This window comes from Antechinus flavipes, chromosome 1, assembly GCF_016432865.1.
Source record: "Antechinus flavipes isolate AdamAnt ecotype Samford, QLD, Australia chromosome 1, AdamAnt_v2, whole genome shotgun sequence".
NCBI lineage: Eukaryota > Metazoa > Chordata > Mammalia > Dasyuromorphia > Dasyuridae > Antechinus > Antechinus flavipes.
In genome coordinates this window covers 16,047,982-16,070,943 of record NC_067398.1, presented here as the reverse complement: position 1 = coordinate 16,070,943, position 22,962 = coordinate 16,047,982, and the positions used below count along the sequence as shown (strand labels likewise).

Below are 22,962 nucleotides of genomic sequence, written 5' to 3'. Positions count from 1 at the left end.
GGAAAAGCAAATCAGCAAAACTAACCATCATATAGAAGTTGCATATTGTCCCCAGTATACCCTCACCTTTGACCTTGCCCCTGTACTGGAACTGCTGTCTCAAAGGATAAAAGTGATTTTGTGTGGTAGAGTATGTAAGACCAGCCTACAATACAAGCCTTTTGACCCCGGGCATGTCATTTAACTTTCTCTGAGAATGAGTTTATTCATTTGATAACTATCTCCCAAGATAGTTGTGTTGAAACCGTGAGATCCAATATATGTAAAGAGCTTTGAAACCAAAGAAGGGACTATAGAAATGTGAGTTATCACCTAATTATTAAGTCTGATGATCTTGTAATCAGGTTTATCTTTGTTGACATTTTAGCAGCTCTGATACTACTAATCATGTGACTGGAAACATTTCTTCTCCCCTGATCTCTGTAACACTGGTCTTTGCTGGTTTTTAGCCCAAATCTCTTTAGCTCAGTTTCTTTCCCAGATCATCTCTTAGTACTGATGATCCCAAGGTTCTGTCCCTCGTTTCTCTTGTGCCCATCTCTCCTCACTTTCTTGTTTGTAATCATATCTACTTCCATATATCTGTTTTCATCTCCATTATAGAGGAATCTCAACTGTATTATAATAATAATAATAAATGGTATTTATATGATGCTGCTTATGTTTCAAGCAGTATGCTAAGAATCTTATCATTTTTATCTCATTTGATCCCCACAGTGATTCTGTGAGGTAGGTGCTATTGAAACATCCTTATTTTATATAGAGAAAACTGAGGTCAGGGGCCTTGGCTAGGATCACACAAAATCGTGTCTGAGTCTTGTTTTGAGCTCAGGTTGTCCTGGCTGTGTGTGGGTATATGTGGTTGTTCCAGAAGTCGGAGTGAAGTTCTAAGTTTTCATATTTTAAAATTTGATTAAGGTTTTTGGGACGTGATGCTGTATTCAGACCCACAGCTTCCCTCTCTCCCACATTGAAGTCCTCTTATTTCCCGGTCTTTGCTGGACTTCTTTCTCTGTGTGTGCCACCGGCCATTCTGCTGACCTTCTTGGAGTTGAGCTCATCCCCAAGCCTGTGACTCTTCCAACCTTCCTCTCCCTCCTGGAGAACAGCATCATTCTTTGACATCATTCTCCTCTTAAAGCTCTCACCCTACTTCAGTCCCCATACCCTCTTGCCTTGAAGTCTGGAAGTAGCTACTGGTTTTTCTACCAGTAATGTCCCTGCTTTCTAATCCATCCAGAACAGGGCTGCCACATGACGGTCCCTGAGGCACAGAGGGTTCTACATTGTAGAACCAGAGCTGATTACAGACGAGGAAGCGGAGTCATATGGGTCAGCTGGGGCAGAACCAGGATCCAAACCAGGGTCTTGCCGTGCCAGGTCAGTGACTTTTTCCCCCCATATCACGCTGCTTCTTGTATATGTGAAGATGGGACTCTCCTCAGACTCCTTCTTTGGCTCCCTATTAACATTAATTTGACTTAGAATCGGCCTTTATCTCTATTCTGATTTCAGCCTACTTTTCTGTGTGCCAGTCAAGCCTGCTTTTTTACCTCTTCTCCCTTCCTGCATTTGAACAGGATTGAGATGCAGTCAGTCCTATTTCATCTTTTCATCTACGCAGAATATTGATCTTCATTCAAGCCTGAGCTTGTAGACATAGCCCTTGTCCTGTGAGGTCTGCCATGAAACTCCCAGTTGTTAGTGGCTTTGTTGTTAACACATTCTGTTGAGGCTCATTGTCTTAGCTGTTCTGAGACTTCTCACTCTGCCCTTTATTATATTAACAATGTTATTATTAATCTTAGCAGTAAAATATAAGCTCCATGAGGAAAGATAATATTTCAATTTTGTATCCTTGTCATCTAGTACAATTTATGTAGACAATGTAATAATTTTTCAAAACTCTGGTGTGATTATAAAATGATAAAGACTGGTTTTCAGATGTATCTGGTTAGCTGGCTTTGAAAGCAATTGCAAAAGAGGAGTTTGGATGAGTTTATAGCTTTCCACATCAATAGAAAAAAGACATGTCATGGCCTTAAAATTCTTAGTTTCACTACTTTATACTCATTTAGTGGCATTAAAAATTAGTTTTATTACTTTGTAGTCAGATTTTCTATTTTGAGATTAGCTTAACTATGGAAATTGGAAAAACTATCTTGCTAGTAAATATTTCTAACAAATTTATGAGTTATTTCAGGACACCGAAAATACTGCTTGTAGTGGTTTTGTTAACTGCTCTCTCCAAAGTTGCCAGTGATGTCTTAATAGCCAAATTGGATGATCTTTTCTCGTTCCTAATTCTTTTCAACCTATCAGCTGACTATCTTTTTCTCCTGGATATTCTTTTTTAAACTAAGGCTTCCTAATAGTTTCCTGGGTTAATGTTCTCCTGGTTAAATTTGCTGGTTCATCATTCATATCATACCTTCTGTGTGGGTGCTGTCAAAGGTTTAGTTCTGAGCCTCCTCTCCTCCCTTTCAAGTCCTCTTTCTCTGGGTGACTTCATCAGCTCCCCTGGATTTACTATCATTACTCTGCATATTTTGAGCTGGTTATCTCAGAGACATCTCAAACTCACCATGTCCAACATTAAATTCATCACCTTTCCCCTAGGAGCCTTTATTTCTTAATGCACTCTTTTGAGGCCACCACCACCATCTGTCTTTGCAGGGTCTCAGGCTTATAATCTCATTCTCATCTTTGATGTTTTGCTTTTGCTTCTTTTTCCTGTCCGGGGGTGGGAAAAAAAGGTACTCCGAATAAGCCATCCCTTTCCACAAGGAGCTTACTCACTACACTCCACAATTGCTAGGTCTTGCTATTTCTGTTTTCACAGCATTCCTCAAATCCAACCCACCTCCCAATGAGATTCAGGCTTTCATCATCCTCACCTCTCTTGTTTTCCTGACTGGCCCCACTGCTTTAGGCTTCTCACCTCTGCCTTCCAATTCCTACATCCCAAACTAATCTTCCTTTGGCTCCTGTCTGGTTGGCAGCTGCACTGGCTTTCTAGGTGACTACCTCTGTTTAGCTCTTAATAGCTTAAAAAACCAACTTGGCCCCACCTGCATCCTTCTTGCTTTATTAGTTCTTACTAAACTTTCCATATTCTAGAATCTCTTGTTTTTTCTCTGTTCTTCACTCATGACATGCCGTGCCCTGTCTTGGTGCTCTCCTCCCTTATCTTGGTCTCAAAGAGACCCTCTTTTTTTTTTTTTTTTTTTTTTTAAAGTGAAGCCCAAATGCCCGCTTCTGCATGCATCTAGAGCTGGCCTTCCCATAGTACCTCCTATTTTTATTCATATGTACATACATATTTATTAACTTTATATTTGTGCTACATATGTTTTTATGTATACTTTAGTTTTATCTTAATGGAATGTTAGCTCCTTGGGAGAAGAGTTGGTTTCATTCTTGGTACTTTAACAGTACCTGACATATCATAGACACTTAAAAAATGCTTTTTTAATTGGTTGATTAAGGGGGGTGTTTACTAACTATTTGGCACTGTGTTGTTGTTTTTAAAGGACTGGGAGATCCTGCTTGCTTTTATATTACTGTGATTTTTGTTTTAAATGGACTAATGATGACATTATTCTTCATATATGGCACATACCTAAGGTAAGAATGTTTAAAAGTTTTTTCAAGTGGAATTGATTTTTAATTTATTAATACTAAAATGAGTTAATTTATAATAGAATAATAAAGCATTTTACAAATTTATTGAAGTATATGTAAAAGGAGCTTCAAAATTAGAAGACTAGCCATGAGGTGGTAGTTTTATTTGGGCCATAGCAGTTTCTAAAATAACTTAATAAAATGAATGAGTGGGGTCATGATTTAATCTCTGATTAGATTGTCAATGATTTGACACATCAAAGTAAATTTAAGGGAAGAATAGGAACAATGTACATATAGAAGTTTGGAGATGCCATTGAAAGATAAATCTCGTAGTTTTTGTTTAATCCTTAACAAAGTGTCTGGTTTTAGTTTTGGCATGTCTTCATGTTAACTTTCACTTTGTAAAAACTAGAACACATTTTATTGAAAGCAACCACAGATATTTTAATATAAGTTTTGATAAACAAAGTAAATAATAATACAAAATCAACAAATACAAATTTTACTTTTGGCTCTTAAAATAATTACTGATTTAAAAAATAAAAATAGCTTTCCCCAACTCCTATATTCTTTTGAAAGTAAAATTTATTAACCTGTAATTGTAACATCTTTTAAATGTACAAATTCTAGTATTAGTCATTGAAGAAGTATCATTTTTCTTCAGGGTGCTTGTTTACAGAGTAGTGATCAAATGGGCCTTTCCCTTAAAGAAATTAAAATCTCCTAATGTGGGTAAGGGTGATCAAGCTCTGTTGAAGACAAATGTGACAAAATTACAGATGTTCACTGAGGGAGATTGTCAGAAATTGTGTTGTTAAACACGAGGAATGAATGAGGTTGTTGAAACTTAAACCTGCCAGAAGGGGACTGGTTTCTAGTTTGGTGCCTCAATAGCAGTGTATTTTTAAGTATCCATTTTATTTATAAATATATCACCCTGTTAATTTTCATATTTTCCTTTTCTAGTTTAGCTTCTTTTTTTTTTAAACAAAAATACATATTTCATAAATGCTTTTTTTGGTCATTTCTGGATAAATTTACCTCATGATCCTTTACAGAATGAATCTTTCCTTGTAACAAAAGAAACTGGTTAAATTCCAACAAGAGATAATATGACAGTGTGTGTGAAGCCTTTGGCCCTTGTATTGCCCAGAGAAGGGAGATGGTCTTTTTAGTATCTGCCTCAGGGCCCATAGAAGTCTTGGTTGTTGATGGCTTTGTAGTCATGATTCTATTTGTTCTCATGCTTATTATTTCAGTCTGTATACCATGAGTATACAACCCATGTTTCTTCATGGTACACTGATTTACTTATATATTTTTATATATATTGTATACTTATAAAAATAATTTTATCTATTCATATTTTCTCTAACAAAAGACCAAAATCATTGAAACTCTATTCAGGGTATATAAGCCACTTATCACATTTCCAATATCATTTTTTAATGACCTTTTCTTTATATTTCCAAAGTTCCCATGATAGGGAATGTTCCATGTTAACTTGTTAGCATGAGCCATGCTTCTTTGTTAACATAAAATGAAGATAGAAAGGCAACCAGTGGAAATGATCATGGCCATATGGCAGTATTTTCAGTCATTCTTTCTGTTCTTTCTTTTTTACTGATTTCTGTGATACCATTTCTTTTATTGGACCCAATAGAGAATTCTTTTTTAAAAAATAAATTTTTATATCTTTTGGGTTATATCACTTAGATTTCCCTCGTATGCCATCACTTTTTCATTCCTACTCCCTTGCTATCCCCCATATATTTTGTTTAAAAAAAAACAAACAAAAAAACTGATCATTACATTGAAAAATAACTGATGTTATATATAATGTTTCTCATCTGTGAGCCTCTGCCTCTGAAAAGAGTTCGAGGAATGTGCCTTCTCCTATTTCTTCTTTTCAGACCACATTATTAACAGAAGGTTCATTGCAGGAAGAGTAATAATTTAATTACTCCTAAATTTTCTTATTCACTTCCCCTATTCTTTCTCTTTACTCTTAGGTCATTGTTTTAGAAATGTTGTTCTATATAGATTTCTTATGGCAGATTGATTACATTGATTTCTCTCCTGAATGTCAACCTGATATTAACTTCTAGGATAGAAAGTTCCTTAATTTTGAGTGTAATTAACTCATTCTGGTCTGAAAGCTTTATTTCAGGTTCTCAAGAGTATTTGTTTTTCCCCTTCTCATACTGTTCATTTTTTCCTTCCTTTTCCAATAACTGTCTTTAAAACATTTCATTTTGTGTTCTTTCCAAAGGTTTTAGAATTAAAGTTTCAATGTGAAAAACCTGGTTTTTCATTTTAAGTGTTTGTTAATGGGAGACAATCTTAACATACACACATATATACACATACACATGTGTGTATATGTATGTATGTGTAAACACAACTATATATAAAACTACATAATAACACATCTATTTGGATGCTGTGCCATTTATTTATATGTTTAGCATTGACATATATGTGTTTAGTGCATATATGTTTATTATTGTTATTATTTGATTGTCTATGATATCTTTTAGGAAGATAGTTTCCTTACTTAATTTTTTCAATTAGATCTATTTTTGCTTTTGTTTTGTCTGAGATCATGATTGCTATTCCTGCTTTTTTTTATTTCAGATGAAACATATTAGATTATGCTCTAGTCCCTTTTGCTCTATGTATTTTTCTGTGCTTCAATTGTATTTCCTGTAAGTAACATGTTGTAAGATTTCTGGTTTATAATCCATTATGCTATCCACTTCCATTTTATGGGTGAGTTTATCCAATTCATATTCACAGTTGTGATGACCAGTTTAATTTCTTCTATCCTGTTTTTCCTCATTATCCTTTGCTCCCTCCTCTTCCCCCTCCCTCTTGCCTTTCACCCTATCCCAGAAATATTCTACTTCTGACCCCCATCTCCCCCAATTTACCTTCCCTTCTGTCAGTCCTTTCCTTCTATTTTCTCCCTCTCCTCCTGTTTCCTTAAAAGATTACTGTACCCAACTGAATACATATATTATTCCCTCTTTAAGCCACTTTTGAAGATATTCAAGTTTAAAGTTCAAGTAGTGCCCATTCCTCATCTTTCCCTCCACTGTAATAGAGCTTTCACACTTGATAATGTGAGATAGTTTATCCCATTCCATTCCTTCCTTCTCTCTTGTCCAAGTGTAATCCTCTTTCCTACCCCTTAGTTTTATTTTTGTTTTTTGGATGTAATGCCATCAGAGTCAACTTAAACTCTCATTCTTTGTTTATGTATATACTCCTAACTGCCCTAATAGAAATACAATTCTGTAGAATTACAAGTATCATCTTTCCATATAGAGATTTAAATTTTTTTCAGTTTAACCTTATTGACTCCTTTATGTTTTCTCCTTTTTTATTTACCTTTTTATGCCTCTCTTCAGTCTTGTATTTGAATTTTCCATTCAGCTTTGGTCTTTCCATTAGGAATGTTTTTGTTTTCATGCAATAAAATTTCTACTTTCTTCTGTATCTTTGTCAACATAAAGCTGTAATAAACTAATTTTTTTATTTTTTAATTTTAATACTATTTTATTTTTCCAAATACATGCAAAGAGTTTTCAAGATTCACCTTTGCAAAATCTTGTGCTCCAAATTTGTTTCTTCTCCTTCCTTCCTTCCCTTCCCAAGACAGCAAGCAATCAAATATAAGTTAAATGTGCAATTCTTCTAAACATTTTCGTATTAGGAAACAATTTTCTATATCATCCAATATAAATTTTCAGTTTAATAAGAAGACCCATTGCTCCTAATTGGATTTTGTTATGTAATCAGAATAGCTTTAAAAAGGACAAATTACAGCTAATTTCAGATTAGTTTACCTGATTAAATGTAAAGGGAAAAATAAAATATTTCTAGTAGATTTATACTATCTTTCTACCATATAAGTAGAAATTAAAAAAAAAGAAATCATGGAATCATAGTAGTTCAGAGTTGGAAAGCACTTGGGAGGCTGTGCAAATAGAGAAGGAAGCATGAATGCAGAGATAGAATTGACAAGGTTTGTTACCTGATTCGATAGGTGAGATGAGTGAAGGAATTAGAAGATAAGGATTATTCTTTATATCATAACAGGGGGAGTAGTTATGGAAAGCTTGCTGAGTTTGATTTGCATTTGGGACAACTTCTAGGAAATGTCAAGTAAACTGTGATGTTGTGCCTGGGACTCAGGGGCAGTTTGATGGCAGAACATAGGAGTTTGATAGTCATGCATAGAATAGTGGTTGAATCCATGGGACATAATGAGGTGTAAGGTAAGAGATCAGAAAGGGAAGAGAAGGACTGAGCACAAAATCAAAGAAGACCTGGAAATAACAAGTATAATGGATTAAAGTTTATCAAAGGAGGGAGATTCAAAGTGGTCATGCTGATAGCAGGAATATCATAAAAACCTAAGGAGGTCACAGGTTCCATTGTATCCTTTTTGGTTAAGTAAAGGTGTGTACACCTGGAGAAGAGGCTGCTAGATTTGGTGATTAGGATGTTGTTGTTAACTTTGAAGAGAGAAGTTTCAGTTGATTAATAAAGTTGGATTACAGTCGGGAGAGAAACTAGGAAGAATAAGTGGAGGCTCTGAGAGTAAATGACTTTTCAAAAAAAAAAATTGGCCTAGAAAAGGAGATCTGGGACAATAACCTTTTCCATTGCTGGGTAACTTTATGAGTATCCTCAATCTTGATTTGTTTATTCAGTTTTTATTACTGTTTTCCCTCTGAGCCTAATCAGATCTATTAGACATGACATATTTTGAAAATAAAATACATTTATAAATGTAAGAAGTTAGAGGTAATATTAAAAAGCAGTAGGACAGTTGGAAAGCACTACTTAAAATGTCACTTAGCTAGTAACATAAACATTGTAAATAGAATCTAATTCTTTCCCATATAAAACTTGGAAAGCAAGTTTCAGAAATTATTGGCAAAGAACAAATAAATAATTAGAAGGCATTATTCTATCCTCTGATTCTTCCTTGATGCCTTCAGTTGTTCTTAATATTTTGGTTGCTTCTTCTAAAACCCCATTGCCTTAGGACATTTGGAAAATAAAGGTCTATCTGTCTACCCTAATTTTATTCTTGGAAAACAGCTGAAATAATCAGTGTGATAGCTCTTATTTACATAACAAATAACCCTGAGATAGGTAGTAATGTGTCATAGTTTTGTGGACAAGGAAATTGAGGCACAGAGTGGTTAGGAGACTTGCCTGTGGTCCAGCAAGTAGGCAGTGTCAGAGTTGGGAATCAAATCCAGATCCAAGTTGGGCTTTTGCTTTGCTCTCTAGCTGTTGAGCAGTACAAGATGAATTGTAGAAATCGAGGCAAGCTCACCTCAAAGACATTCCAGTGGTGTTTCTAGCATTTTAGAGGGATTTGGGGTTGGATCATAATGTTTTAACAATATTCTTTTGAAATTATATGAACAATGTTATCTGGATTCTCTTTTGTAATTATCAGAATAATTCATATGGTCCTAATTGAATATAAAACTATAACTCTTCATTAAACAGAATTTTTGATTAATTGGCACCTTCTCTCTCTCTCTCTCTAAATACTTTGGCCAAGTGATAGTCCTTAGACAAACTGTGACTATAATATAATGAGATTTAAAAAACAACTCATTTATTGAAATCATTATAGCACCTTGGGAAACTGTAAATTTTAGTACAAATATCTCATTGCTCAAGACAGTTTTAGAACACTTTTGGCATTGCTTTCAGAGCCATTTTGCTAAACAGGCAAACATCAGTTACATAATTTTTATCATAATTTTTTTAAAACGAAAAATGCTCTCTGTTTTTATCTATTTCTCTCTTTATTTTACATATCCAGCATCTTTGATTCTTTCTAAGTTTGTCAGTTTAAAAACAAAATCAAAACCTAACTCTACTTTCAAAGGATGAAAATTTGGTATAACAGAATAGCAAAAAGAATTTCCCAGATTTTGATAACAGTTCAAAAGGAGTTTCCAAAATGTTTTGAATTATTAAAACAAATGTATTTTGTTTAAAAATCATTTATATTTGTTTATAGTTATACTTGTACATACAGATATTTTATATTTAAACATTTTTTATTAAATGTTATATATCAAACCATAACTATCATTTTGCATTTCAAGTATGTATAAATATATTTATTCAGGCTAGAAATATTAATCACTATCAGTACTTTGAAATCTTTATGAAAGTGAAATAATAGAAATTATTACTGATTGGTTTGCTTTTAATGTGCTGGACATAGTTTACTTACTAATGTATATATTTTTTGAAATTTAGAGTTGTTTTATGATGTTTTAAAAATTATTTATGGTAAAAGTTTTTATATAACTATACATAACTTTAATTCATATTCTTTTTTTTCTCTGCAGTGGGAGTCAAGTTGGCGGTCTGATTACAGTACTGTGCTATTTTTTCAACCATGGAGAGGTTTGTTTTCCATCAATTAATTTTCATAATTTGGATGGGGAGTTTTCTGATACCATACTTTCCCAGGATATTTAAATGTATTTTGGAGTGAAAATTATCATTTTAGTTATGAGTAGGTCCTTGAAAGCAATTTAGAACTAAAACTTTTTAATGTAATTTCCTAGCAGGTAAATACTCTAGAATCTTATAATAATTTTTTTAAGAAATAATATGTTGTGTATATTATACATTATTATATAATGAGGGTAATATGTCCACAAGGTCAGACTTTTTTCTGTTTTGAAAACATATAGAAGTTATTGTCAGAAATATAGATTGTTTTGCAGAGTTAGCCTACAGCTTAGAAAGAAGCATAAATTATATCTTTTTCTGCACTCAAAAATTATTTTCAGAAACAAGTTTTTATTGTTAATCCAATTTAAGTTCTTACACCCTTACCAGTGCCATATGGATCTTTTCAAATGTTAATTGAATTTTCTCATCTTATTTTTAAAATATACAGAAAAAGTAATTCATAATTATAAACAAAGAGCTAGAGAGCTTAAGAAAAACACCATTTGAAAAACTAGTCTCTAGATTTGTAGAATTATACATTTGGAGTGGATCGTGGAGGTCATATTTCCTGTTCACTTAACTCATTACAGAAGAGGAAGAAGCCTCAGAGAGGCTGGAAATGGTATGAAATCACATAAATAATTTTAACCCTGGGACTAGAGCCCAAGTGTCCTAACTGTGGTCAAGTGTTCTGTCTATCATAGAATGGTTCTTTTTAGTCTTGGGAGTCAACATGTTAAAGAATAGATTAAGCTATAGATAACATTTCAAAAGCACTGGTCATTTACTATCTTTTACAAGGATAAGCCAGCTCTTGAGAAAACGCTGAACTGTTGTACTGACACATGACTATTGTGTCCATTCAATATTACATTGTAGAGTAATATCTCCCAAAGGAAGGACCCTAGAACATGACCAATTCTTTTATATCAAAGTCAAACTCATTTTAAGTGAGCTTTGTGGAGGATATGATATAACTGATCATTTGACTCAAAAGTAGTATCTCTGTAGAAAGCCTGTGGCACTCAGAACATGGTAGTTTTCAACATCCCCTCAAACAGTAGAATCCACACATATCTTTAATGTGTTTTTTAAAAAAAACTGGAGGATGGTAAGACCAAATGGAAGAGGTAGGATCATGAAAGAACATATTTTTGAAACTAGGAGAATGTTACTCATGAATAAACTATCAGAAAACACAGTTGTAATAATATAATAGACTTAGAAATGGTAGGCTAGTGCAATCATTTTTTTTTTTTCCTTTGGATAAAACAAGTTGTTTTTTACGGTGTAGGATACTCCCTCTCCCAAACTGTTTTTGTAACTTAGAGAGAGTTGTCTGGGATAGAGAAGGGGAAAATGAGTTGTCCAGAGTCACACAGGTAGGATGTCTTCCTGTTCCCCAGGCCAGTGCTTCCTAGGTGGTAAGTCTTGTTGTCTTAATAGTGATCAGCACATATAAGACATCTGCATGTGAGAATCAAAACCCAGAGTAGAAGCTTTTCTTAGGATTAGATGATGCAGAAATGAAATCAGGATAGGCTTTAAGCTCAGTTATTATTTTTCCTAAGAAAATTCTTTGATTTCATTAATGTGTGGTACTCCTCTCAATACAAATCACAAGATAGCCAAGGCCAATAGCAGTTGGATCTATGGCCATGTCCTTCCACAGTAGAGTATCACCTTAGCATGCTGGCAGTGCCAACCTGACCCTTTTGATATTGCATGAATCCCAAGGTAACCCCTGAGCTGACCATCTTTTATCCTTCTTATAGTCATGTTTTTAATGTCTTATAAGTCATTTCTCACACTCAGATTGTTACAGATAATATTCTTCAGTCTACTGAACTCATGATACACTTTTCTATTGCCTTTGGGGTAATCTGCAGTTTTCATTCTTCTGAAGATGTGGTATTCAGTTGTTTGTAAGCATTATCAAGAGAAAATTCATATTAAAAATAGCAACTTTTGCAAAAGGTAACAGTTTTGGATCATTGAACATTTCATTAATTCCCAATGGAATCCAGTTCTCTTTCCTTTTCAGTTTTATGCCCAAATTGTGGTCCATTAGCATTGCTTAATTGTGGACTGATAGGGTGTCAATCTAGCTGAATATCAGAATTTAAGTAATATGTTTTATTTATGTACTTTATATGGATGGGGCTGGATAGTCTCTTCTGAATGATTGGATTTAATTAAGGATGTTCAGTGACATTGCAATGTCATCAGCAAACAGAATAATCTGGAGTTTCTCACTTCTGTGATATTCTTTACACTTTTCACATCTGTTCAGAGCTCAGCCCAAATGAGGTGGTTCCATTGTGGTCCATGATGAGAATGGATCACTAGTTAATATTCTGGCAAATCTGTCAAAAATTTCCATCTGGTCTGCTTAATGGAGTTTTATTTCACATTTTCCTTGGATAGGTTTTTATTTATTAAAACATTCAATTTGTAGTTTTTGAGTTGAAATTTTTTTTTAAAAATGTGAACACAACTCTTTGCAGTAAGCAAACAACTCTTTCCCCTCAAAAAAGGTAATATTGCTTAACTTTTACAGGAAATTTACTGAATTTGAAATTATGATGACAGACAGATTTCCTCTCTTCTCCTTTCCTCTTCTCTTATTTCTATGGTGACGTTATTCTATTCCCATTTTACTGATGGCTTCATAAATGAATTTGTGCTGATATTGATGTTTCTTTTGACTGCTATGTCTCTTTGGCAAGATCAAGCCTTTCCTGGGTGAGGTGATTTTTGGTAGAAACTGATTTACTTTGGTTAAATTTCTTTAAGAAATGATAACTAGAGTTGATGTTTCATTGACTTTTCCATTTTTCAGAGTCATTAGCTTGTTTGAAAAGTTATATTGTAGCTGTTATAATTAATATGGCATTTTTAACCTTTATTGAAAAACTTGGTACTATATTTGACACCTATTCCAAACAATTAAATTTTTACTATGCACAAGCAGCTGACTGAAATGATTCCCATGTTGGAAACTAATGTTATCTTATTCCTGATTCTAATGTTCTTGATGTATAGTATAGTATATAGTATGGTAGGGTATAGTATAGTATAGTGTAGTATATTTTGTAGTCTTTAAAAATGTTTTTTTATTCATGTCTAGGAATAATAAGACTTCTTTGCAATCTATGAGCCTATGATTTCTTATATTTCTTATTGTAGTTCATTCATATTTTCTGACTTTTTTCACCATCTTCCTTTTTGTCTTTCACATTGAAGTTATTTTGAATCATAATATATATTCTTATTTGATTGCAGGATCTTCTCCATTTATTGTGTTATTTCTTTGCTTCCTTTGTAGCAGTTATCTGTACATAATAATTGGTTTATAGTTAAATTTTTTTTTTTTGCTTTTGTTCATTCTGAGTACTGCAAAACAAAAAGATTCTATAAGTATTGCCAGACATGATGTTTCTAGTTGCAGTTTGATACATGATGAAATCAGTTTGTCCTTCAGAAATGTATTTGCCTTTAGAAGAAAGACCTTCCATTTAACCCTATATGCCTTCTATTTTTATTTCTTTATGCCTTTTTGCCTTCTAATTTCCTTTATATCAAAAAGGTCATTATAGTTGATAGAAGTTTCGCATTAATTTATGTTACATTAATATTTTTAAGTAGACTAAAAACTGACTGTTTAATATCCTCTGTCCCCTGTTTTAGCTTTCTGTTCCTATGGAAGTGGGTGATTTATTATTAATCACTGCCTGATTCAGCACTGATTTTCTATACAAGGTCGATCTAGGATTTATCAATAATTTTTTTCATTTTTACCAGAAGTAGAAGTCTGAGATTTGACAGACTGGACTTAAGGTTTCCCCATTTTAGCTTGTCTGCTTCCAGATGGCCTGTTCCTGGCTAATTATTTATTTTTAAAAGGGAGAGATGTAATTTTTGTTCCTTAGCTTTCTTGTTTTTTAGACTTAAATTTCCAGATCATTTTTGTTGTTACTTTTATCTTTTCCTTCCACAGTCATAAGAAGAAAACTGAAAAAATTCATAAGCAAAAACCTTTAATTAACCCCCTGTGTGTCTGCTGGTCAGGAAGAATTACACACTTAGACAACCTCATCAAGCTAGTTTTGGTGTAGACATTACTTTTTATAGAGATTACCTCTATTACCTTTTTATAGAGATTTTTATTGCATTAATTGCATATATAAAGAAATGACTCAGGGGAACACCTAGCTTCCCCTGAATCATTTCTTTATATATTTTAGAAATGAGGCCTTCATCAGAAACATTGGATGTAAAAAAATTTTCCCACCTTTTTTGCTTCCCTTCTAATTTTGGCTACATTGGTTTTGTGCAAACTCTTTTATATTTAATGCAATAAAAATTATCCATTTTGCATTTCATAATATTCTCTAGTTTTTCTTTGGCCATAAATTCCTTCCTTCCCCACAGATCTGAGAGATAGACTATCCCTTATTCTCCTAATTTGCTTAAAGTATCCCCCTTTGTGTTTAAATCATGATCCCATTTATAGGGTGTGGTAATTGTCCATTTTCTGCAATGCCTTTTTTCAGTTTTCGCATCAATTTTTGTCAAATAGTGAATTCTTATTTCAGAAGCTGGGATTATTATAGTTACTATTGTGCTTGAGAACCTAACTTCTTCCATTGATCCACTACTTTATTTCTTAGCCAGTACCAAATGGTTTTGATGACCACTGCTTTATGATATAGTTTTAAGTCTTGGACAGCTAGGCCACATACCTTTGCGGTTTTTTCATTAATTCCCTTGAAATTCTTGACCTTTTGTTCTTCCAGATGAATTTTGTTATTTTTTTTCTAACTCTGTAATTTCTTGGCAATTTGATTGCTATGGCACTGAATTGTTTTGATATGGGAGCCACCTGCCAGGGCTGCTGGAGGAGACTGAGAGGCAGTTGTGCTTATCTGACCTCTCTCCTCTTGCCTCTTGCCTCCAATTTATTTCATTCCCAGTTTGTAAGCAACACCTGTGTCATTAAAGGCTGCCTTGCAACTCCTTCAGATGTTATGATCCACAGCTATGGAGGCTCTCGGAGAATTGACCTGCCCTTCACTTAGGCATGGTCCTTAACACTGAATAGATAAATAAATTTAGGTAGAATTATCATTTTTATTATATTAGCTTAGCCTACCCATGAGTACTTTGATATTCTTCCAATTGTTTAAATCTAACTTTATTTGTGTGAAAAGTGTTTTGTAGCCGGCTTTGTCTTGGCAGGTAGACTCCCAAATATTTTATATTATCTCCAGTTATTTTAAATGAGCTGTTAGACTTTGTTGTTAACATACAGAAATGCTGATGATTTATGTAGGTTTATTTTGTATCCTGAAACTTTGTTAAATTGTTAATTGTTTCTAGTAGTATTTTAGTTGATTCTCAAGGATTCTTTAAGTATGAATGATAATTCATAGAATGAATAATAGAATGATAATTTTGTTTCCTTCTTATCTAATTCCTTCAATTTCTTATTCTTCTCTTATTGCTAAAGCTAACATTTGTGTTACAATATTGGATAGTGGTGATAAGGGGAAACCTTTCACCTCTGATCTTACTGGGAATGCTTGCTGTTGATTTTAGATAGATGCTACTTATATTTTTAAGGAAAATTCCATTGATCCCATGCTCTCTAGTGTTTTTAATAGGTATGGATATTGTATTTTGTTAAATGCATTTTTCTGCATCAATTGAGATAATCATATAATTTCTATTAGTTTGTTATTGCATGGTTAATTATGCTGATAATTTTTTTGGATATTAGACCAGCATTGCATTACTGGTATAAATCCTACTTGGTATAGTATATTATTATCCTGGAGATAAGTTGCTGGAATCTCTTTGCTACTATTTTATTTAAAATTTTTGCATCAATATTCATTAGGGAAGGTGGTATTCTAATGTTCTTTGTTTTGGTCCTTCCTGGTTTAGATATTGGCACCATATCTGTGTCATAAAAGAAATTTAATAGGACTCCTTCTTCCCCTATTTTTCTAATAGTTTACGTGGTATTGGAATTAATTGTTCTTTAAATGTTTAGTAGAATTCACTTGTAAATACATCTGATCCAAATTGTTGCTTTTATTTCCTCTTCATTGGTGTAAGTTTTCCCTTTTCATTTTTGATAATGATAATTTGGTTTTCTTTCATTTTTCTAATAAGATTAATCAAAGTTTTATCCATTTTGTTGGGGTTTCCCCCCATAAAACCAATTCTTAGTTTTGTTAAATAGTTCAATAAGTTTTTTAATTTCAGTTTAATTAATCTCCTTTGATTTTCAGAAATTTCTAATTTAGTATTTAATTGGAGGTTTTTAATTTGATCCTTTTCTAGCTTTTTTAGTTGCATGCTCAATTCATAGATCATATCTTTATCTTATTCATGTAAGTATCTAGTAATTTAAAACATTCCCTAAGAACTGCTTTAGTTGCATCCCATAAGTTTTGGTATGTTGTCTCAGCATTTCATTCTCTTGAATGAAATTATCAATTGTTTCTATGATTTGTTGTTTGATCCACTCATTCTGTAAGGTTAAAATGCTTTGTTTCCAATTAATTTTTTTATCTATTTTTCCATGACCCTTTATTACACTTAATTTTTATTGCATCATGGTCTGAAAAGGATGCATTTACTATTTTATGCCTTTTTGAATTTGCTTGTAAGGTTTTTATGCCTTCATACATGGTCTGTTTTTGTGTAGTGCCACAAAGATGATGTAGCCTTTGGTTAATTTTATTAGAAAAAGGAAAGTCTTTTACACTTCATTCTGTATGTATCACTCTGCTTTAAATGTGTTTCTTGTAAACAACATATTGTAGGATTCTGGCTTTTAATCCAGTCAGCTATCTACTTCCATTTTATGGGAAAATTCATTCCATTCACATTCATAGTTAAGATGACTAATTCTGCTTTTCCTTCCTTCCTTGTTTTCCCCAAGTTATACTTTTCTCTCACTTTTCCCTCTTTCTCTCTTCATCAGTATATTGCTTATGACCACCATCTCCCTCATTCTGCTCTCTTCTATTAGTCTTCCCCTTTCCTTTCATTTTCCATTCCTAATACCTTATTGAGTGAGACAAATTTCTATACCAAAGTATGTATGTTATTCCTTCTCTGAGCCAATAGTTCAAACAATGCTCATTCCTCTCCCTTTTTTCCCTTAACTTTAGTTCTTTTGTACTTCTTCATGTAGTGTAATTTGCCCCATGTTATCTCCTCTTTCCTCTTCGCCCAGTCCTACCCTTTACTACCCAGTCCTACCCAGTATTACTCCCTTTTTTACCTCAATTTCTTTTTTATATCATTACATTAAAGTCAACTTATACTCCCTAACTATACCTCTTCTAACTACCCTGACAAAGATACAGTTCTCAAGAGCTACATACATCTTCTCATATAGGGAATGTAAACTTTTTAACCTTTAAAAACATTTTTTCCTTCCATTTACCTTTTTATACTTCTCTTGAATCTTGTATTCTGGAGATCAGATTTTCTGGTCAACTCTGATATTTTCACTAGAAATGATTAAAAATCCCCTAATTTATTGAACATCCATCTTTTCCCCTGAAAGATCATGCTTAATTTTGCTAGGTAGTTGATTGTACATTGTAGTCCAACTCCTTTACTCTGCACAGTATCATATTTCAGGTTCTCTGAGCTTTTAATGTGGAAGCTGCTTACGTCTAGGGTAATTCTATTGTTGATTTTCGATATTTGAATTGTTTCTTTTTGGCTGCTTGCAATGTTTTCTACTTGACATAAGAGTTTTGGAATTTGGCTAAAATATTCTTTGAAGTTTTCATTTTGAGGTCTCTTTCAGGAAGTGATCAATAGATTCTTTCAATGACTATTTTACTCTCTGGTTCTAGAATATCAGAACAGTTTTCCTTGATTTCTTGACAGGTGTTCTCTAGGATATATTTTTTTCATCATGGCTTTCATATAGTCCAATAATTTTTAGATCGTCTCTCCTTGATTTATTTTTTTAGGTTAGTTTTTCCAGTGAGGTATTTTTTTTTTTACGATTTCTTCTATTTTTTCATTTTGTTTGTTTGATTCTTGATGTCTTATTGAGTCATTCACTTCCATTGGTCAAATTCTAATTTTTAGTGAATTATTTTATTTTCTTGTTAGTTTTTTTTTTTTTTTTTAAACTTCCTTTTAAAAGGAATTGCTTTGTTCCGTGGATTTTTTTTTTTCATTTTGGCAATTGTATTTTTTTTTGTTTTGTTTTGTTTTGTTTTGTTTTGCTGAGGCATTTGGGGTCAAGTGACTTGCCTAGGGTCACACACAGCTAGGAAATGTTGAGTGTCTGAATCCAGATTTGAACTCAGGTCCTCCTGACTCCAGGATTGGTGTAATAGTCACTGCGCACCCCCTAGCTGCCCTGGCAATTCTATTTTTAAAGAAGTTGTTTCCTTCAGTCAATTTTTTGTAAAAAAAAAAAAAAAAAAAAAAAAATTCTGTGCTTCCTTTTCAAAAATATTAGCTTTCCCCAAAAAACTTTCTTAAGAATTATACAATGCTCTTATTTCTATTACCCAATTTTCTTCTCTTTTTCTTTTAAGATTCTTTTTGAATGATTCCAAGACCTTTTGAACTAGAGACCAATCCATATTCTCCTTTGAGGCTTCATCTGAAGGCATTTTTGCCTTTGCTGTATTTTTCTGAGTTTGTGTTTTGGTCTTCCCTGTCTCCATAGAATCTCTGTAGGGTCAGAGCTCTTTTTGCTTTTTTGCTCATTTTTAGAGGTTGAGATCTGCTCTTGAGGAACAGGGGAGATTGTCCCAAGCTTTCTCTTCAGGACAACATTGACTTCTCACAGATTATACTAGGGGTGGTGCTGCAGGCTTCCCCACTGTGCTGAATGGCCTAGCTAAGTCCCACATGTTATGTTGGAATTCAGGGGCTCCAAGTTTGCCTTCTGCAGTTGTGTTGGAGCTCTCACAGCTGGTATGATTGGGCCTTCTGAATCAGGGCAGAGTAACCAATGCTGCTGTACTGGGCCACATTCCCCCTGTCAAATTGAGATAGACCTTTCTTGAAATCCTTCTAAGATATCTTAAGCTGGAAAATTATTACTCTCTATGAGTTCTGTCATTCCACAGTCCATTCAAAGATCTACTGTTGATTCTGAGGGAAGTTCTGGAGAACTCAGGCAAATGTTCTATGTACTTTTCACCATTTTACAACAGCACCAATTCTTTTTATTTTTTTAATTATAAAAGCTTTTTATTTACAAAACATATGCATGGGTAATTTTTCAACATTAACCTTTGCAAAACTTTCTGTTCCAAATTTTTCTGTCCTTCCCCCATCCCTTTCCCTAGATGGCAGGTAGTGCAATACATGTTAAATATATGCTAAATCCAATATATGTATACATATTTATATAGTTATCTTGCTGCACAAGAAAAATTGGATCTAGAAAGAAAAAAAACCTGAGAAGGAAAACAAAATACAAGCAAACATCAACTGAAAGCATGAAAGCATTATAATGTGGTCCACACTCAGTTCCCACAGGCCTCTCTCTGGGTGTATATGGCTTTCTTCATCACTGAATTATTGGAACTTGTTTGAATCATTTCATTGTTGAAGAGAGCCATGTCCATCAGAATTGATCATCATATAGGCTTGTTGTTGTCATGTATAATAATCTCCTGGTTCTGCTCATTTCACTTAGCATTAGTTCCTGTAGGCCTCTCTAGGCTTCTCTGAAATCATCCTGTTGGTCGTTTCTTACAGAATAATAATATTCCGTAACATTCATTTACCACAATTTATTCAGCCATTCCCCAATTGATGGACATCCACTCAGTTTCCAGTTTCCAGGACATTTGCCTGAGTTCTCCAGAGCTTCCCTCAGAATCAACATTAGGTCAAGTCTTTGAATGGATTGTGGAGTGACAGAACTCACAAAAAGGGCTGCTACAAACATTTTTGCACATCTGGGTCTTTTCTCTCCTTTAAGATCTCTTTGGGATATAAGTCCAGTAGAAACATTACTGGATTAAAAGGGTACGCGCAGTTTGATAACTTTTTGAGCATAGTTTCAAATTGCTCTCCAGAATGGATGAATCCTTTCCATCAGCAATGTACCAGTGTCCTAGCTTTCCTACATCTCCTCCTCCTCCTTCCTACATTCATCATTATCTTTTCCTGTCATCTTAGTCAATCTGACAGGTGTGTAATGATATCTCAAAGTTGTCTTAATTTACATTTCTCTGATCAATAATTATTTGGAACATCTTTTCATATGACTTGAAATAGTTTCAATTTCTTCATCTGAAAATTGTTCATATCCTTTGACAATTTATCAATAGGAGAATGGCTTGAATTCTTATAAATTTGAGTTAATTCTCCATATTTTATAAATGAGGCCTTTATCAGAATTTTTGAATGTCAAAATGTTTTCCCAGTTTATTGCTTCCCTTCTAATCTTGTCTTCGTTAGTTTTACAACGGTACCAATTTTTAATGCTCTATGAAATTTTCTTCATAATTTATTCTTTATGAAATTATACTTGGGAATTTTGAGAGAAACAACCTATGCTGAAAACATCATGTGGATTTTTATATACTGTTTCAATAATTGACAAACACATTGATGTCTGTCAGGTGATTATTTTGAGAGAGGTTTATAAATGCTGAAGCCACTGGAATTATCAATGATTTGTACAAATGTTTGAACTAGGTCTATGCAAATGACCTTAGTGTTTGCAAATACCTAATCTGACATATCTAAGAACAACTCTAGGCACTAGGTCCCAGTTCTTTAAGCTCATTGTCCCAATTTTGGCCCTCTAGTTCCAGTGACCTTTTGTTTATCTCATTTTTACTGTCCCTGTTACAGAACTTAAGTTCTGATTTCTATATCTGGAAAACAACCTGAAGAGCAGTAGACATAGCATATATTGTAGTTATTTACTTTTGTTAATAATAACCTGAGTCATGATTTTTTCTGGGTATTTAATAATTGTAAGTATAATAAAACATGCAGTAAACTAAGCTGTTTATTATTGTTTTTAGTCTACACGTGTGATGTGGACTCCACCTCTCCGAGAAAGTTTCTCTTACCCATTTCATGTACTTCAGATGCTGATTATAACTCATGTTCTCAGGTAATTTTTATTATTATTGTTGAACATACTTAAATTTCTAAGATTCTTGTTTATCTAAGAAGTTTGAACAAAACTTAGATACTCATCAATTATTTATAAGTGGGATGATCTTATCAAAATGAACTAAGACATAGTAATCAAGAAATATAGTTATTTACAATAAGAGCTATACTCTAATAATTAGATTAAGAAATGTCATTTTAAAACTCACAAAAATTTTTATTTGCTAATCTAGATCTCATCTTTTTAGCTATTCTATTCAATTTTAATAATAGATTAATTAAAATAATAAAATTTAAAATAGTTCCTGCATGTTTTCTTTGTATTTCCTTTGCTGCTTTTTAGTCTTTCCTTTGTTAGAATTAAACTGTCATATCTGTCATATCTATTTTTTCAACTGTATTGATTTGGGATTTTTTTCTTGAAATATCTCTAAAATATATATGAAACATAAACAACTTATTTTTCAGATATAGTTTCATAGCAGTCAGTAAGGATATTTGCTAAACATTTCTGAATTATTGAGATTTCCAGTAGTTTGCTTGGAAGTTTTATTTTCCCATGATTCTTTGAATGTAAATGATGGAAATGTATGTTTTGGTTGATAACCAGTACATTAACAATATAAACATTTTAAAGTTGGCAGAGCAAAGTTTAAATAGTAGGAGGGGCAGAATACAAAGAGGGCTGTCAGGGAACACCGTAGTACATAGAGTTCTGGTCCCTGGAGTCAGGAAGATTTTATCTTTCTGAATTTAAAAATAGCTTCAGATACTTGCTAAATGTTTGACCTTGGCTAAGTCACTTATCCCTGTATGCCTCAGTTTCCTTATCTGTAAAATGAACTGGAGTATTGTAATGTTCTGGTTAGCTTTCTGGAGGTCTTGGAACTAGCCTTGGTTTCAGCAGAATAATCACCCCGAGAATAGTCAGGGATAAAGTCTAAATTTTTTTGTTGTCTCCTTCAGTCTCCTATTCTGCATTAGCAGTCTCAGCCAATCAGCCAGTCAGCAGTCTGCACATCTCAACGTAATATCCTGTTTTCTAGAGCCCCCAAGTTGGGGTGACTAAATGTACCATTGCTTTTTAGAGCCCCATACACTGGGGTGATTAAAATATAGCTCTCTGGAGGATCTTGGGACCAGCCTGAGTCCTTGGTTTTAGTGGAGAAGTGATGAAGCCAGGAGAGCCACCATGAGGTCAAATCTTTTTCCTGTGGCCGAGTTTGTCCACAGTTTATATACGCTATTACAATTAAATCAATTCATCATACTGAGTATGAACCAATCATTATATCATTAGGGAACCATTATTTGTTGTTAAGATTAAATCAATCATATTGAACTAGAGAACTATTAATGAGCATGCTAAATTAGATAATGATTGTCTTATCAATTCCAGTGATTTAACACCTTGTTGTAAGAATCCTTGCCTCAAGTATATTTCTCCAGAATTGTGGCCCATTACAGAGTATGTAACAAAGAGTCAGACTGAACTGAAATACATGTTTAGGATTTCATTGTAGGCATACATTTTTAAGGTTCCTTGTGAATTAGGCTCTTTCAGGTCCACTATTCCATTCAATTCCAATCCAACAAAGATTTTTAAAGTCAAAGATACAAAGACAAAAATAAAAGAGAATCTTACATTTGACTGGGTCAATGTGGATTGAGATGAAAAATCTCAAATCT

General features: G+C 33.4%; 1 protein-coding gene across 1 annotated transcript in view; it reads left to right on the top strand.

Moving 5' to 3' along the window:
* The window catches only part of LOC127550461 (probable C-mannosyltransferase DPY19L2), a 144,249-nt gene that overhangs the window by 37,326 nt on the left and 83,961 nt on the right, over window positions 1-22,962 (top strand). Inside the window, exons 6-8 of the mRNA XM_051979448.1 lie at window positions 3,534-3,627; window positions 10,023-10,080; window positions 21,180-21,271. Coding sequence (XP_051835408.1) covers window positions 3,534-3,627; window positions 10,023-10,080; window positions 21,180-21,271 — 244 coding nt within the window. The remainder of the gene's footprint in view (window positions 1-3,533; window positions 3,628-10,022; window positions 10,081-21,179; window positions 21,272-22,962) is intronic.